The 16,981-nt window shown below is 48.0% G+C and overlaps 1 protein-coding gene and 1 long non-coding RNA gene across 3 annotated transcripts in view; both read left to right on the forward strand.

Annotated features, from left to right (window-relative positions):
• The window catches only part of LOC142047451 (uncharacterized), a 390,762-nt gene that overhangs the window by 311,717 nt on the left and 62,064 nt on the right, over positions 1–16,981 (forward strand). The gene's annotated exons all lie outside the window — the stretch shown is intronic.
• The window catches only part of LOC116822589 (excitatory amino acid transporter 1-like), a 138,467-nt gene that overhangs the window by 66,235 nt on the left and 55,251 nt on the right, over positions 1–16,981 (forward strand). For both annotated transcript variants that reach the window (XM_032776573.2, XM_032776576.2), the window contains 3 exons: positions 7,713–7,973; positions 10,239–10,376; positions 12,948–13,152. In XM_032776573.2, the coding sequence (XP_032632464.1) occupies positions 7,757–7,973; positions 10,239–10,376; positions 12,948–13,152 (560 nt within the window). In that variant the 5' untranslated portion in view covers positions 7,713–7,756. The remainder of the gene's footprint in view (positions 1–7,712; positions 7,974–10,238; positions 10,377–12,947; positions 13,153–16,981) is intronic.

Below are 16,981 nucleotides of genomic sequence, written 5' to 3' on the forward strand. Positions count from 1 at the left end.
AATATCAGCATTCTTTAATCAGGCAGGGACTCAGACACTCTCTTTCATCCCTAATGCAAGTAGGAACAACTCACCCAAAGCACAGCCCCAAATGTCAATCAATTCTCTTGGCTACCAGCACTGCCCAGCCACTTGGCAGGCAGCACTCAGCACTAATCAGCCTGAACGTAGAACTGGTGGGGGCTGATACATCAGTCTCCACAATCTGTTCTGCTTGCTATGAAGAAGTGTGAACAGTTGGAATTCTGGCTGTCGGGGGGAGTGGTCCTTTTATGGCTGGCTTCCCTGGGGTTGAAAGTTTCTGCAAGGGTGGTGGTATAATAATTGGGCCTACAAATTTACCCTGATTGGGAGTTCAATAAATGGCACAAGAACTATCTTGTGTGCATGGGTCAATGCTCAGATTTGTCTCTGGCCAAAATAAGTGCCCTGTTACAGTGTAATGATGCTGGTTCTGGCAGGATGCAACTGAGAGTGCCAATTCAGGACAAATTGCTTAAAGCAGGGCAGTTACAGCCCAAGGCTGGGGTTTCTACACACACCAAGGCAAATCAAACCAGCCAAACAGAAAACTTTGGTTTTACTCCACTGGCTAACCATAAGTCACGCAAGCAATTCCCTTAGACACTCCAGTTTCCCAGTATCACCAGTGCCACTCGTTATGGGGACAAATGGTTATGAAAACCAATACCCCAGTTAAAGAAAAGAGGTTCTCTCGATCCCAGAGGACCAAGCCCCAGACCCAGGTCAATCTGCAAATCAGATTTTACCCACACATCACGCTGTTGCCAATCCTTTAGAATCTGAAATCTAAAGGTTTATTCATAAAAGGAAAAAAATATAGATGAGAGCAAGAATTAGTTAAATGGAATCAATTACATACAGTAATGGCACAGTTCTTGGTTCAGGCTTGTAGCAGAGATAGAGTAAACTGCAGGTTCAAATTAAGTCTCTGGAACATCCCCTTCTGGGATGGGTCATCAGTCCTTTGTTCAGAGCTTCCGTTTGTAACAAAGTCTCTCCAGAGGTAAGAAGCAGGATTGAAGACCAGATGGAGATGAGGCATCAGCCTTTTATAGTCTTTTCCAGGTGTAAGAACACCTCTTTGTCCTTACTATGGAAAATTACAGCAAAATGGAGTCTGGAGTTACATGGGCAAGTCCCTGCATACTTTGCTGAATTACAAGGCTTATTAGTTGTATAGCTGATCGTCTTTAGTGGGCCATCAAGCTGGCTAGGCAGAGCTGACACCAACTTTTCTGGGGTGTCACCCAGAAGCATAGCATAAGTTTGAAATACAGACAGTATAGAGCCAATATTTATAACTTGAACTACAAAAATGATACACACATACAGAGAGCATAACCATAACTAGCCAACCATAAGCTTGTCTTAGACATCCCTATTTGACCCCCTTTATACAAGATTAGGTGCCACTACAAGACAATGATCTATACGGTCCCAGTTCATGTCAATAACGTCACATACTGCCATGCAGTAAAACCACCTTCCTAAGCAGCGATGAGCCATGCCTGACTTACTGAGGTTGATGCAATGCGAGTGTAGACATTGCTTGACCTGTGTTGACCCTAACAGTCCTCCAGCAGCTGTCCCACTCCCTGCATCAGTAACCACAGTGGTCACAATTGTAAACTCCGCTCCCAGAGCTCGTAGAGTCTGGAAGCCACCTCCACCCCACCCCACTCTTTTAAAACCCTCTTGTGTATTTTGAAATGCCTTTTCCTGATTGCCAATCTTGGCAAACTCACCTAGCAGCTAATCCTTGTTGTGTGCAACTGCCCAACCAGCCATGCTGGCTCCACGTGCTAGACATGTTTCTGCCTGCAGTAGACAAGAAGTATTGGATCTCCCAGGCCTGTGGGAGAAGCAACTGTGCAAGCACTGATACAGACCAGCCATAGATATATGGACATCTGTGAGCTGCTTGTGCAGGGGTGACAGCCAAAGGGATATGTATGACAAGGAACAGCAGCAGTCTTCGCAAGCGATACCACAAGGCTAGGGAGTGCAACAATAGCTCTGGTTTAAAGATGGCACTCTTCCCATCCCCAGGCTAATGAAATAACGGTGTCAACTTTTCATTGGTTGACTCATATGAGACGAGGTAGTTGCACAACAAACAGAGGTAGACACTCTGCAATCCTCTCCTGAAGGCTTCTAGGGAGGGCTGCCAGAGTGATTGTTGGCCTCCCTGGCCGCCTAGTACGTCCGCCGCAGCTACTTGGCTTTCCCATGGCTCTTCTGCTGGTCCTGTGGTAGCCCTTCTCCTGCATGCCCTGAGCAATCTGCTTATAGATATTCATATTTCTATGGCAAGATTGGAGCTGTGCCTGCACAGCCTCTTCTCCTCACTGCCCCAGGAGATCCTGTGTACTCTGGGCAGGAGTGTACAGCCGGCATGGTCAGCTGTGCAATTACACTTAGCAATGGAGTGCTGCTAGGTCCTGGAAACCAGTAACACTCGATGTCAGTAACGCACTAATGCAGTGTCTACACTGACACTGCGTTAACTAATTACATTGACCCTGACTTTATGCTGCTTGGGGAGGTGGTGTTATTAAGTAAGCGTAGTGAGGCACTTACGTCAGCGGGAGCCAAATTTAAGTGAAGCCAATTCCAGAGCTAGGTCCAGGTAAGCTGCTGTGCACTGACCTAACCATGCGGTGTAGATCAGTGGTTTTCAAACTTTTTTTCTGGGGACCCAATTGAAGAAAATTATTGATGCCCATGACCCAACGGAGCTGGGGATGAGGGATTTGGGATGTGGGAGGGGCTCAGTACTGGGGCAGAGGGTTGGGGTGCAGGGGTGGGGCTAGGGATGAGGGATTTGAGGTGCAGGAAGGGGTTCTGCGTTGAGGGGTTGGGGGGGCTCAGGGCTGGGGCAGTGGATTGGGGTGCAGGAGGAGGTCAGGGTTCTGGGGTGGGGGTGTAGGCTCTGGGATGGTGCTGGGGATGAAGTGTTTGAGGTGCAGGAAGGGGTTCCGGATTTGTAGGGGCTGAGGCTGGGGAAGGGGTTTGGGGTGTGAGGTTGGGGTGTAGGCTTATCTCTGGTGGCTCCCAGGTCAGCATCGCAGCTGGGGTACAGAGGCAGGCTTCCCGCCTGTCCTGGCACCACAGACCAAGCTGTGCGCTGGAAGCAGCCAGCAGCAGGTCCCACTCCTAGGTGGAGGCACGCACCTCTCGCCTGTAGGCATTACCCCCCAGCTCCTGTTCGCTGGTTCCTGGCCAATGGGAATGCAGAGGCAGTGCTTGGGGTGGGGGCAACATGCAGAGCCCCGTGGCCCCCCTGCCTAAAAGCCGGACCCACTGCTGGCCACTTCCGGGGCACAGCGTGGAGTTGGAACAGGTAGACACTAGCCTGCATTAGCTGGGCAGCACCTCCAACAGGACTTTTAATGGCCTGGTCGGCGGTGCTGACCAGAGCAACGTGACCCAGTGCCTGACATGCCACGACCCAGTACTGGGTCACAACCCACGGATTGAAAAACACTGGTGTAGACCAGGCCTTTGTCTCCTAGTGCCCATCTGGAAATGTCTTTCAGGAGGGGAAGCTATAAAAAGGAGGGACAAACACCCCAAGCCACCCCCCTCTCTTTCACTGCCCATCGTATTCACCCTGATGAGACAAAGGAAGCATTTGTTGGACTCTGTGGGAGGGGTTCTGACCTGAGAGTTTGGTTCATAATCTGCTGAAACGTGGTGAGAAATTTTGCTTGGATCTGGTATAGTGAAGTTATATGCAGTGTAGATGTAGCTGTGGCAGTCCCAGAATACTAGTGAGACAAGGTGAGTCAACTAATATCTTTTATTAGACCAGCTTCTGGACAAGCTTTCAAGCCACCCAGAGCTCTTCTTCAGGTCTGGGAAAGTTACACCCAGAGTCACAGCAAAATGCAGCGTGGAACAAATTGTTTAGCATAAGTTGTTAGCACATATTGTAAGGGATCATTCAAGGTAGAGTGGGCTATAGTCTTATGACCACATGGGTCATTAGCAGGGTTGGAACCTTTAGATCCACACACAGACCTCTGTGACTTGAGCTAATTGAGTAACTGGTATCTGTGGTAGCTTGTCATCCTCTATATGGCCCAGCACTCGAGGGGGATGGGACCCTTTGCCAGTGGGTTTCACAGTGATTTGCTGGCAGCGGAGGACAGTGAGACTCAGGGATCTTGGGTTCCATTCCAGGCTCTGGAGGGACATGTGCTTTTGTGGGCACAGACTCTTTTGCCCCTTCGCCCCAAGCTTGACCCCTTCTGCCCCATTCCCTCTAACCTGTCCTTGTCCTAGTTCTCTCACTTTCCCACCCTGGCTGCTCATCTCGGTCCCATTCCAGTTCCCACTCTCCACTCCTCAGGCTTCTCATCCCAGTCCCAATTTCCTTTCCTATACAGTCCCAGTTTCCGCCTCTCAGCTCTTCCTCTGATCTGTCTCTTTCTGTCTCCTGGCCTGTAGTCACTCCCCATCCTGTCTACATTTCCCATCCCCAGTGGCTCCCAGTTCCAGTCTCCCTCTCTGAGCTACCTGTCCAATCTCAGTTTCGTCCCTCACCCCAGCTTTTTGTCCCCATCTCTTTGCCCAGCTGGATCCAGTTCTTCCCTCGCACTCTGACTTTTCATCAGATCTGTCTCGCCTGCCCCTGCTTCTGCCCCCACTGGTTCGTAGTCCCAGTCTCCTTGTCTAGCCAGTCCCAGTCTCCCCCCAACTCCCAGTCCTAATTTTCCTCTCCTCTCCACCAGCCTACAGTCCCACTTTCCCCCCACCCACAAACTCTTTGCCTCAACCCACCCCCTTCACTATCTCTTGCCCCAGAGGTCCAGCTCTTATCCCCGCTGCATTTGAATCAGGTAGCTTCCTCATCCATGTTGCCTGGGACCAGCAAGGGGATCATTGAGAGCACAGGAGAAATAGGTTCCCTGCTTTCAGTTCCTGTGCACAGACCAGGAACCAACCCCAGCCCACAGCAACCAAGAGCTGCAATTGCAGGAAAAGTCCTGTTCAGCCTCAGTCTGGAGCATGTTCTGTGTGGATGAAATCTTCAGGGGATTTAACTGCAAAGTTCTAGCCAGCCTCTACTGAGCATGTTTGAACTGAAATTTTTCAAAGGCTTGTAACTTGGCAAAAATTTTGACAGATTTTCATGGGAATGGCAAAAGGCACGTTCCTGACACAATGACATCCTTGTGCCAAATGTTAAGTCCCTGCTCCATAAGAATGACTGTACTGGGTCAGACCAAAGGTCCATCTAGCCCAGTATCGTGTCTTCTGACAGTGGCCAATGCCAGGTGCCCCAGAGGGAATGAACAGATCAGGTAATCATCAAATGATCCATCCCCTGTCACCCATTCCCAGCTTCTGGCAAACGGAGGCTAGGGACACCATCCCTGCCTATCCTGGCTAATAGCCATTGATGGACCTGTCCTCCAAGAACTTATCTAGTTCTTTTTTGAATCGTTATAGTCCTGGACTTCACAACATCCCCTGGCAAGGAGTTCCACAGGTTGACTCTGTGTTGTGTGAAGAAAGATTTCCTCTTGTTTGTTTTAAACCTGCTGCCTATTAATTTCATTTGGTGACCCCTAGTTCTTGTGTTATGAGAAGGAGTAAATAACACTTCCTTATTTATTTACTTATTTACCAGTCATGATTTTATAGACCTCTATCATATCCCCCCCCTTAGTCGTCTCTTTTCCCAGCTGAAGAGTCCCAGTCTTATTAATCTGTCCTCATATGGCAGCCGTTCCATATCCCTCCTCATTTTTATTGCCCTTTTCTGAACTTTTTCCAATTCCAATATATCTTTTTTGAGATGGAGCAACCACAGCTGCACGCAGTATTCAAAAGATGTGGGTGTATCATTTATATAGAAGCAATATGATATTTTCTGTCTTATTATCTATCTATTATCTCCAAAGCATTGAGGCCTTAGACTTCTTAAAGAAAAGGTCTCCAGAATTTTTTAACATGGAGAAAACAACATATTTTCACTAACCTTGTTCTTTGAAATGGTGGCAGTGTTTTGGCTGACATTTTCCCAGAAATTCAGCCTGAGGTACAAATGATTCAAGTTTGACAAAGGTATATGCAACTGAAAACAGAGTCTTATAATGGGGAATGTTGAGCAACTGTAGCCTTGGCTATAACATCTGATCTGGGACTCAGCGCTTCCCAGCATTACAAGAAGGAGCTTGCATTTGGGGAGCCAGAAAAGCTTTATAATGACTCTGATTGAGAACTAATTAAAAAATGCAATTGTTCCAATTTTCCCAAGTAACCTCACACAACAGCAGCACCAATGAGGGGGAATGAGAGGCTGGGTTGTGGAAGAAGCCAGCAACTGACCCACATGATAACAGAAATTCTCTCATTTGAGGTGAATTTGCCATTTTGGGCATAGATAAAATTTCACCTTTTCCATCTAAACACAAGGTTGTGAGTTCAATCCTTGAGGGGCCCATTTAGGGAACTGGTGTAAAAATCTGTCTGGGGATTGGTCCTGCTTCGAGCAGAGGGTTGGACTAGATTATCTCCTGAGGTCCCTTCCAACCCCTATATTCTATGATCCATCAGACTCTTTTTAGGGATAATAGTGTAATTGTGTGTGCACACTCACACATACACACTTTGAAATCACACATACTTATATACACATATTCACACACACACGCTGTCAAACACAAATTCACACACAGACACATACTCACAAAACAATACAAATTTAAATTAATAAAGCACACACTCATTCCCAGTCCCACAACACACAAACTCTCACTAACTCACGCACTGTTGCCTTCAGGGAATCATGAAACTTTATAAAGTCAAAGGATGAGCTTGCACTCTCAGTCACACTGGTGTAAATCAAAGTTTACTCCATTGACTGTTCTGGATTTGCTCCACATTTTCGCTGGTGTAACTGAGAGTAGAATTAGGCCCATTATTTGCCTCTCTGGAGAGAAACGGTGCTTTTGACCTTCAGATCTGTAAACACAAGAAAGGACTCGAGGTGTGCCAGTGAAAATAAACCAGGAAGAATTCTTTCAGCTTGTTTTGGGGGAGGAAGAAGCAATGAAGATGTTTCAGATGTGCTGTTTGAAAGCTGTGCAATTGAAATAAAATTTACAAATAACAGAGAAAAAAATCACAACTTTCCCACTCGGTGAAAACTACAGAGGGCTTTTGTTTCTTTCCTCTGTGTCTATGAAAAATATAGGGGCTATTTTCCCTTATGCAACATTGTTCTTGCAGCACCAGTTTGGGAAGTTTGGTTTGCTCCTTGGGCTTCTATGGAATCATTTGTATATTTTAAAAACATATCGTCTGGATGGAGGAGGAGAAATCTCATCATTGTCCAGCCCACAAATTCTCTTGAAAAGGAGTGAGAATGTCTATCTGGTCTTAGCCACTCCCAGGCCAGTGCCTGCATTCCCCGCAGAGGGGCTCCTGTTCCCCTGCTGCTTGGGCGAAACGATAGCATTGTCGCTTTTAAACTAGAGTCGGAATCGAAGTAATTCAGACCCCTGGCAGCTCCCCAAATGCAATGTCCTGTTTCTGATTCTGCTCTGAGGGGCTTTCAGAACAGCCTCCCAAACAGCCTGAGTAGTTATATCTCGAGGGCCGGGGGGCACTGTCAAGATTAGGGAGATTTCATGCTGCCTTCTGACTCTTTCTCCACTCTGCTTCTCCCCTTCTAGTTTCCCAAGAACTGTGTTTTCTGGACCAGGGGCTCGATCTGATTATGAGTGACCAGCGGGGCCATGTGAACAGCCTCTTCCTGAATGAGGGGTCAGCCAAGCGTCTCAGGTCCAACAGCAGGGTGCAGCGCTTCCAACAAGCAGTGCAGGAGCGGGCAGCACGGGCCAAGAAGCGGATGCACAGCATCACCAAAGACAGTGCCAAGGGTTTCCTCAGGAGAAATGCCTTTGTCCTCTTCACCATCACTGCTGTCCTACTGGGTAGGGAGCCTGTGCAGGGCAGTGCTGTGCTGCCTGAGGAGATTCATTAAGTTACCACAAAGGGCGATTAAAAAAGTGTGCTGGGGTCAGGGTTCTGCCACAAGCACACTCTGTGCCCTTGGGCAAGTCCCTTCATCTCTCAGTGCCTCCATTATGAGGCATTGCATTGCAAGAGCATCTACAGATGCCTGTGAAGGATCAGGGCCTTATTGTACTGTCCGCTGTTCCCACCTGGAACGCAGAGCCAGGCTTCGCCTCACAGAGCCGGCTGGCTCTGCACTAGGAATGTTTGCTGGTGTAAGGGTGTTGTGCAGGGGTGATTCCTGCTCATGTAGTTGCAGTTATTCCAGAAAAAGGTCATCTTTAGATCATTTGCCTTGGGGCACTGTATAGCTTTACTAGCTAAAAAGCCCTCTGCTGCTATAAGCTGTGCCTCCACTAAGGGGATTTGCTGCACCTGGGAAAGTGAGGATGATTTGAGAGCCTCAGGCACAAGGCATTGCCTGTGTGCAAAGCAGCATGGTTCCAGCACGCGGTGGCTCATAACAGCCAGCCTCAGAAGAGAACTACAGAAAGCTACACTAAACCTCCGCTGCACGAGGTTTTCTGAGAGCTTTACAGACAGTCAGTCCCTCAGGAAGCCTCCCAGCCCCAACAGGGTAAGTCTCCTTATCCCCACTGCCCAGAGGGGAAACTGAGGCAGGGAGCCATCCTGTAACTCGCTTTAGACCAGCCAAAGCAGTGTAGAATCTCCATCACTTGGATTCTTTAAATCAAAGCTGGACGTCTTTTTCTAAAAGATCCACTCTAGCTCAACCATTTCAGCTGGCTCGCTGCAGAATCATGGGGTGAAGTCTCTGGCCTGTGCAATGAAGGCAGTCAGATGGACTCTTCTAGCCTTGAAGTGTTTGCATGGGTGAGCTGCATGGCTAGAAATACAACCCGGGAGTGCAGCAGGGAAGTTTAGAGCAGTGCTGTTCCCCCTCTTGCTGAAGGCTGGCTGGTGTACTCTCATGGTGTGGCTCCTGTTTACCAGACAGGGAGCTCACCATTTACATGAGCAACATCCCCTGTAATAAGGGAGTCTCAGGAATCGTTATCCTGGGGAAAGGGCCATTCTCCATGCCTGGCACATTCGTGCTTACTGAGGCAATGGCTAAAGGACAGGCCTCGCGCAGGGGGCTGTGTTTAACCCTTTGATTGTACAGATTCATTCCCTCCCAAGTCAGCATCTCACCTCAGCCTTTAATTTAGACGTGGTGGCATCCCAGAGATCTGAACCCAGCGAGGTGGCTCGGAGCTCTCAGTGCCCGCTGCACAGGAGGAGCTGTGCCAACGATGGTGCTAGCACACTATAGAGAGCAGAGGAGCAGGTGCCTCTTGTAGCTGTAGCGCGACCCCTCTGGCTGCTGTAAGGAGCTGCACTCAAAGGCAGCTCAGCTGAGGAAATGGGGAGGAAACTGGGGGGAACCCTTCAAGCTTGAGAAGCAGTTTGGAGGGCTCAGCTCCCACAGGGATGGGACATTCCGTTATTTGTTTGTAACTCTCCTGGGGAAGAATCACCAGGTTTGGCACCCGAGCAGCATCAGGCTGCCATGCTCATTGTTCCTAGGGACCCGGTTCCACCGGCATGTCTCCAAAGGGCTTGCACCGCTCGTGGTACTAACAGTATTTCGACATCTCTGCAAGAGCCAGGATGTCTCAGGGACCAGTTGGCCCTGTGCCCATTGCAGGAGGGGAAGGACAGTGGAAGAGGGCCCAGAGCCCACCATAGGCCCTATGTGCATGGTGGGGGATGAGTCTAGGAGGGAGGACCCATAGCCTGCCATTGGCCTTGTGCACACTGGAAGTGTGGGGGGGACAGGGGTTAGGAGGGGAGAGCCCAGTGCCCGCCATAGGCCCTGTGCACATTGCATGTCTGCAGGGGCAGGGAGCACAGGGATGCCAGCCAACACTCCGGAATTGTCCTGGCATGTCCAGGAATTAAAGATAAATCTTTAATTAAAGATTAGGTCATGTCATGAAACCTCCAGGAATATGTCCAATCAAAATTGGCAGTCCTAGGGCAGCAGGGGAGGGCCCAGTGCCTGCTAAAGGCCCGGGGTCCAGGGAGCAGCAGGGCCCGCCGTTGGGCTGGTGTGAATGAGGAAGGCAGCAGAACAGGACCCAGGGCCCACACTGCAGGTGCTGTCGCTCTCAGCAGGATTTGGAGATGCTGCTGGGGCAGACACTATCCTGTTTCCCTTCTTATCCCTTATTTCTCAGGGATCATTTTGGCCTTTGCCCTCCGACCCTACAAGATGACCTATCGCCAGATCAAGTATTTCTCCTTCCCAGGAGAGCTGCTGATGCGGATGCTCCAGATGCTGGTTCTTCCCCTCATTGTCTCCAGCCTGGTCACAGGTGAGGGACCTTTTCTGGTGCTTGCAGCTGTCTGCATCCTACAGGCCATGCAGCACCCTGCAACAGCACTGCCAGCCAGTGACCCAGCTCTCGCTGCAGGTCCCTGACTGACCTTGTCCAGGCCTTGTCTGGGATTATGGCAAGTGGGATTGACTCATCTGTCCCCTGGCTGTCTTGGGTGGAGGTCAGGGGAGCAGGAAGTCTTATGCCTGTCTGGGAAGGGTGAGGGGGAAGCATGATGGTCCTGCCAGCCCCCAGTGCTGCAATCCTGAGACTTAAAGATGCACTGGGGGGCAGGGAGGGGCTGGAGGTATTCATTTGCCTTCAGACGTTAGGAGGAAGTGCGCACCCCCAAAGCGTGTGTGAGCATTGCAGGGTGACAGTGCACCTGAAATAGCCAGGCAAAACTGTAGGTTGCCCAATGGCTGCTTGGAGGGGGCTCCCTTTCCCCTTCGCTAACACAGCAGCCATTCCAGCACCCTCCAGCCCGCTCCCCATCACTGTCCTGGTTCCCTATCCTCCCTGCCCAGCCGCTCTGCCTCATAATTCACGTCCCCTCCAGGGCTCTCAAAGGCTTCTGTCTCCAGACCCCCTCTCACCTTGACCAGCCCCCATCTTTCACTCCCTTCTCCTTTACCCTGCCCCCTCCTTTTTCCTCTCTCATCCCATTTCTTTGCACTCCCTACAGTCTCCTCATGCTTCTCTTCAGTCTGCCTCATATGCCCCACAAAGTTTGCTTTCTGCCTCCACATTTCCCTACACACCCAAAGCCTGCCTCCCACACCCCATAATCCTCTGCAGCCTCCAAAATCTGCCTCCCACACCTCCTGCACCCAGCAAAGTCTGTCTCCTGCAACTCACATTCCCTGCTCCCACTCAGTCTCCCTGTCCTTTTGCACCCACATCTTCCTGCACACCAAACCCTTCTGCCTGCCCCCACAAATCCCTGCACTCCAAACTCTGCCTTCCACCCCCACATCTCCCTGCACCCCAAACCTGCCTCCCACCCCAAACGCTGCTTCTGACCCCCATATTTCCTTGCAACCCTGCCTTATAGAATCATAGAATATCAGGGTCAGAAGGGACCTCAGGAGGTCATCTAGTCCAACCCCGTGCTCAGAGCAAGACAAATTCCCAACTAAATCATCCTAGCCAGGGCTTTGTCAAGCCTGACATTAAAAATCTCTAAGGAAGGAGATTCTACCACCTCCCTCGGGAACCCATTCCAGTGCTTCACCACCCTCCTAGTGAAAAAGTTTTTCCTAATATCAAACCTAAACCTCCCCCGCTGCAACTTGAGACCTTTACTCCTTGTTCTGTGATCAGGGACCACTGAAAATAGTCTAGATCCATCCTCTTTGGAATTCCTTTTCAGGTAGTTGAAAACAGCTATCAAATCCCGCCTCATTCTTCTCTTCTGCAGACTAAACAATCCCAGTTCCCTCAGCCTCTCCTCATAAGTCATGTGCTCCAGCCCCCCTAATCATTTTTGTTGCCCTCCACTGGACTCTTTCCAATTTTTCCACATCCTCCTTGTAGTGTGGGGCCCAAAACTGGACACAGTACTCGATAGACCTACAATGTGAATAGTGGGGAATGATCATGTCCCTCGATCTGCTGCACGCCTACTTATACACCCAATATGCCATTAACCTTCTTGGCACAAGGGCACACTGTGACTCATATCCAGCTTCTTCGTCACTGTAACCCCAAGGTCCTTTCTGCAGAACTGCTGCCTAGCCTCTAGGGCTGCGTGTCCCTGTCTGTAACAGTGAATGGGATTCATGCGCATCCTAAGTGGAACTCTGCCTTCCACCCACCATCTCCCTGCACCCCAAACCTGTCCTCCACCCCACAACCCCTGCCCAACCTGACCCCCCACGCCCAATTTTCCTGCACCCCAACCTGCCTTCTGGACCCCCATATCTCCCTGCAACCCCACTTCCACCCCACATATCCCCTGCACCCCAACCTGCTCCCACCCCCACACTCTTCCTGCACCCCAAACCCTGCCTCTGACCCCCCATATCTCCCTGCAACCCCACCTTCCACCCCACATATCCCTGCACCCCAAACCTGCCTCCCACCCCCACATCTTCCTGCACCCCAAACCCTGCCTCTGACCCCCCATATCTCCCTGCAACCCCACCTTCCACCCCCACATGTCCCTGCATCCCAAACCTGCCTCCCACCCCCACATTCTCATGCACCCCAAACCCTGCCTCCCACCCCCACATCTTCTTGCACCCCAAACCCTGCCCCAACCCCCCTACATCTCTCTGCAACCCTGCCTTCCACCCACACATCTCCCTGCATCCCAAACCTGCCTCCCACTCCCACATCCCCCTGCACCCCAAACCCTGCCTCTCAACCGCACATCTCCTTGATTCCTCCTCAGTGTACTATTCCCTTCTTCAATCCATATTCCCTTGCACTCCCACAGCCTTCTTCACACCGCACATTGCCTTAGAGCCCCCAAAGTCTACTTCCTGCACCCCACAGTCCCCTGCACCCCCAGAGTCTCCCTCCAGCCCCACCACTAATTGCCTTGTTCTGTGTGTGGCTGCCCAGGCATGGCCTCACTGGATGGCAAAGCCTCTGGGAAGATGGGGCTGCGGGCTGTAGTCTACTACATGATGACCACCATCATAGCGGTCTTCATCGGCATCCTCATGGTGATCATCATCCATCCAGGCAAAGGGTCCAAGGACAAACTGCACCGGGAGGGCAAGATTGAGCAGGTGCAAACAACTGATGCCTTCATGGACCTGGTCAGGTGAGTAAACAAGTTGGTGTGCAGTAAGAACATGCCCCTGTGATAAGGTTGCCATCCTGCACTGAAAGCCATTCAAACCCCTGCACTGCACTTGGAGAATATGCTCTGAATAACCTCTGAAAGGTGATCGAGGCGCTGTCTGTCAGAGTTCCCCAGGGGCGCTCGACCTCCCCTGCTCCACCCCAAGCCCTGCCCTCACTCCACCCCACCCGTCCCATTCTGCCTCCTGCCCTGCCTCTTCCCACCCCATTCTGCGCCTCTGCCCTTGCCTCTTTCTGCTCTGCTCCTCCCCTTCCCCCCAGCTCCTCCTGCACCCTGCTGAACAGCTGATCACCAGTGAAGAACATAAAACAAGCATCTGAACAACAATATATTCACACCATCCATTGCAGAAAAACCAGAAGTGTTAGTCTTCATCCTCCTCATCATACTCACCAGCATCATCATCACCAGTGGCCATCATCCTGGCATCTCCCAAGGCAGGCAGGCTGAGATACATCTTTTATAATGGGTTATGCTGATGCCCCTATGCCTAATGCATGTTCAGTAGGGGTTTCAACCCCTTTTCTTATCTGTATTTCCTCACCTAGTAATGCTGAGGTGCCCTTCTCCCATAAGTTAATAGGCCTTTTACCTCAAGTTCATTAACATATACATCAATTAGTTACCATGACCTTCCAGTGGTCAGACATCTGCTGATGTTCCTAACTTAAAAATATCTAAAACTGATATCAACAGGCATCATGTGGTCATCTATCAGCAGTTGGGTCATTACAGCATTCTGTGGTGTGATATCTCATGATCTAGGGTTACTGCTGGTCAGCTGTTTATGTTAAGGCTTTTGGGGCCTTATCTCTTGATTAGTTTAGCTAAACTATTGTCTTGTAGGCCTTGAGGCTTGTAGGGGCATTGATTACTGCCTTAATTTATGCCCATGCCTTACCTAAACTTTGTCTACACTGGCAAGTGAAAGACAAACTCTTGTCGTCCACAGGTGTTAAAAAGCACCCTCCTGAAAGACAAAAGTTTGGTTAACTGCTCCTTGGGGGAGGAAGTTTTTTGTTGGCAGGAGAGAACAGCGGCTACACAGCACGCCTTTTAGCAGCACAGCCATGTCACTAAAAGCTGTGCAGTGTAGACATAGCCTTAGCAATACCTATACCTATAGGCTACAGCTCACATACAGTAAGAACATAAGAACGGCCACACTGAGTCAGACCAATGGTCCATCTAGCCCAGACTTCTGTCTTCCAGCAGTGGCTGGTGCCAGAAGCTGCAGAGGGAATGAACAGAACAGGGCAATTTATCAAGTGATCCACCCCTGTTGTCCAGTCCCAGCTTCTGGGGTCATATACGGGGGCACCCAGAGCATGGGGTTGCATTCTTGGCCATCTTAACTAACAGCCATTAATGGACCTATCTTATGAATTCCTTTTTGAATCAAGTTATACATTTAACCTTCACAACATCCCCAACAATGAGTCCCACAGATTGTCTGTTGTGTTATTTTATAGACCTCTATCATATCCCCCGTTAGTTGTTTCTTTTCTAAGCTGAACAATTCAAGTCTTTTAAATCTGTTTAAGCCATTCCATTCCCCCAATCATTTTAGTTGCTCTTCTCTGAACTTTTTCCAATTCTAATAGATCTTTTTTGAGGTGGGGCCACCAAGACTGCATGCACTATTCAAATACCATGGATTTATATAGTGGCATTGTGATATTTTCTGTCTTATCCTCTTTCTTTCTTAATGGTTCCTAATATTATGTACCTTGAGCAGATGTGTTCAGAGAACTATCCACAGTGACTCCAAGATCTCTTTCTTGAGAGGTAACAGCTAATTTAGACCCTGTAATTTTGTATATAATGGTTCCTAACATTCTATTAGATATTTTGACTGCCATTGCACACTGAGCAGATATTTTCAGAGAACTATCCACAGTGATTCCAAGATCTCTTTCTTGTGTGGTAATAGTTCATTTAGACCCCATCATTTTATAATAGGGCTGTCGATTAATCGCAGTTAACTCACGTGATTAACTCAAAAAAATTATTTGTGATTTAAAAAATTAATCATGATTAATTGCAGTTTTTATTGCACTGTTAAACAATACAATACCAATTGAAATTTATTAACTATTTTTGGATGTTTTTCTACATTTTCAAATATCTTGATTTAAATTATAATACAGAATGCAAAGTGTACAGTGTTCACATTATATTATAATTTTTATTACAAATATTTGCTCAGTAAAAATGATAAACAAAAGAAATAGTATTTTTCAATTCACCTCATATAAGTACCATAGTGTAATCTGTTTATTGTGAAAGTGCAGCTTACAAATGTAGATTATTTTTGTTACATAACTGCACTCAAAAACAAAATAATATAAAACTTTAGAGCCTACAAGTCATAGAATCAGAATCATAGAATATTAGGGCTGGAAGGGACCTCAGGAGGTCATCTAGTCCAACCCCCTGCTCAAAGCAGGACCAATCCCCAACAAGTCCACTCAGTCCTACTTCTTGTTCAGCCAATCACTAAATCAAACAAATTTGTTTACATTTATGGGAGATAATGCTGCCAGCTTGTTATTTACAATGTTACTGAAAATGAGAAACAGGCCTTAGCGTTGCACTTTTGTAGCCGCATTGCAAGGTATTACGTGCTAGATATGCTAACATTCATGTGCCCCTTCATGCCTCAGCTACCATGACAGAGGACACGTTTCCGTGCTGATGATGCTTGTTAAAAAATATACATTAATTAAATTTTGACTGAACACCTTGGGGAGAATAGTATGTCTCCTGCTCTGTTTTACCCGCGTTCTGCCATACATCTAATATTATGCAGTCTTGGATGATGACCCAGCACGTTGTTCATTTTAAAAAAACACTTTCACTGCAGATTTGACACCAACGCAAAGAAAGGTACCAATGTGAGATTTCTAAAAATAGCTACAGCACTTGACCCAGGTTTAGAATCTGAAGTGCCGTCCAAAATCTGAGAGGGACGAGGTGTGGAGCATGTTTTCAAGTCTTAAAAGAGCAACACTCTGATGCAGAAACTACAAAACATGAACCACCAAAAAAGAAATCAAACTTTCTGAGGTGGCATCTGAGTCAGAGATGAAAGTGAACATGTGTCGGTCTGCTCTGCTTGGATGTTATTGAGCAGAACCATCATCAGCATGGATACATGTCCTCTGGAATGGTAGTTGAAGCATCAAGGGACATATGAATCTTTAGTCATCTGGCACGTAAATATCTTGCAACGCTGTCTACAACAGTGTCATGAGAAGGCCTGATCTCATTGGGGTAACATTGTAAACAAGAAGCAGGCAGCATTATCTCCTGAAAATGTAAACAAATTTGTTTGTCTGAGTGACTGGCTGAACAAGAGTAAGACTGAGGGACTTGTTGCGCTAAAGTTTTGCATTCTTTTATTTTGAATGCAGTTATTTTTTGTACATAATTCTACCTTTGTAATATCACTTTCATGATGTAATAGATTGCACCACAGTACAGTATGAGCGTGATTGGAAAAATACTATTTCTTTTGTTTTTTACAGCAAAATATTTGTAATAAAAAATAAATATAAAGGGAGCACTGTACACTTTGTATTCTGTGTTGTAATTGAAATCAATATATTTGAAAATGTAGAAAACATTCAAAAGTATTTAAATAAATGGTATTCTATTATTAACAGTGTGATTAATCCACACAATTAATCATGATTCATTTTTTTAATCACTTGACTGCTTTATTTTATATGTATAGTTGGGATTATGTTTTCCAATGTGCATCACTTTGCATTTATCCACATTG

The sequence above is a fragment of the Chelonoidis abingdonii genome, chromosome 11, assembly GCF_003597395.2.
Source record: "Chelonoidis abingdonii isolate Lonesome George chromosome 11, CheloAbing_2.0, whole genome shotgun sequence".
NCBI classification, from domain to species: Eukaryota; Metazoa; Chordata; order Testudines; family Testudinidae; genus Chelonoidis; species Chelonoidis abingdonii.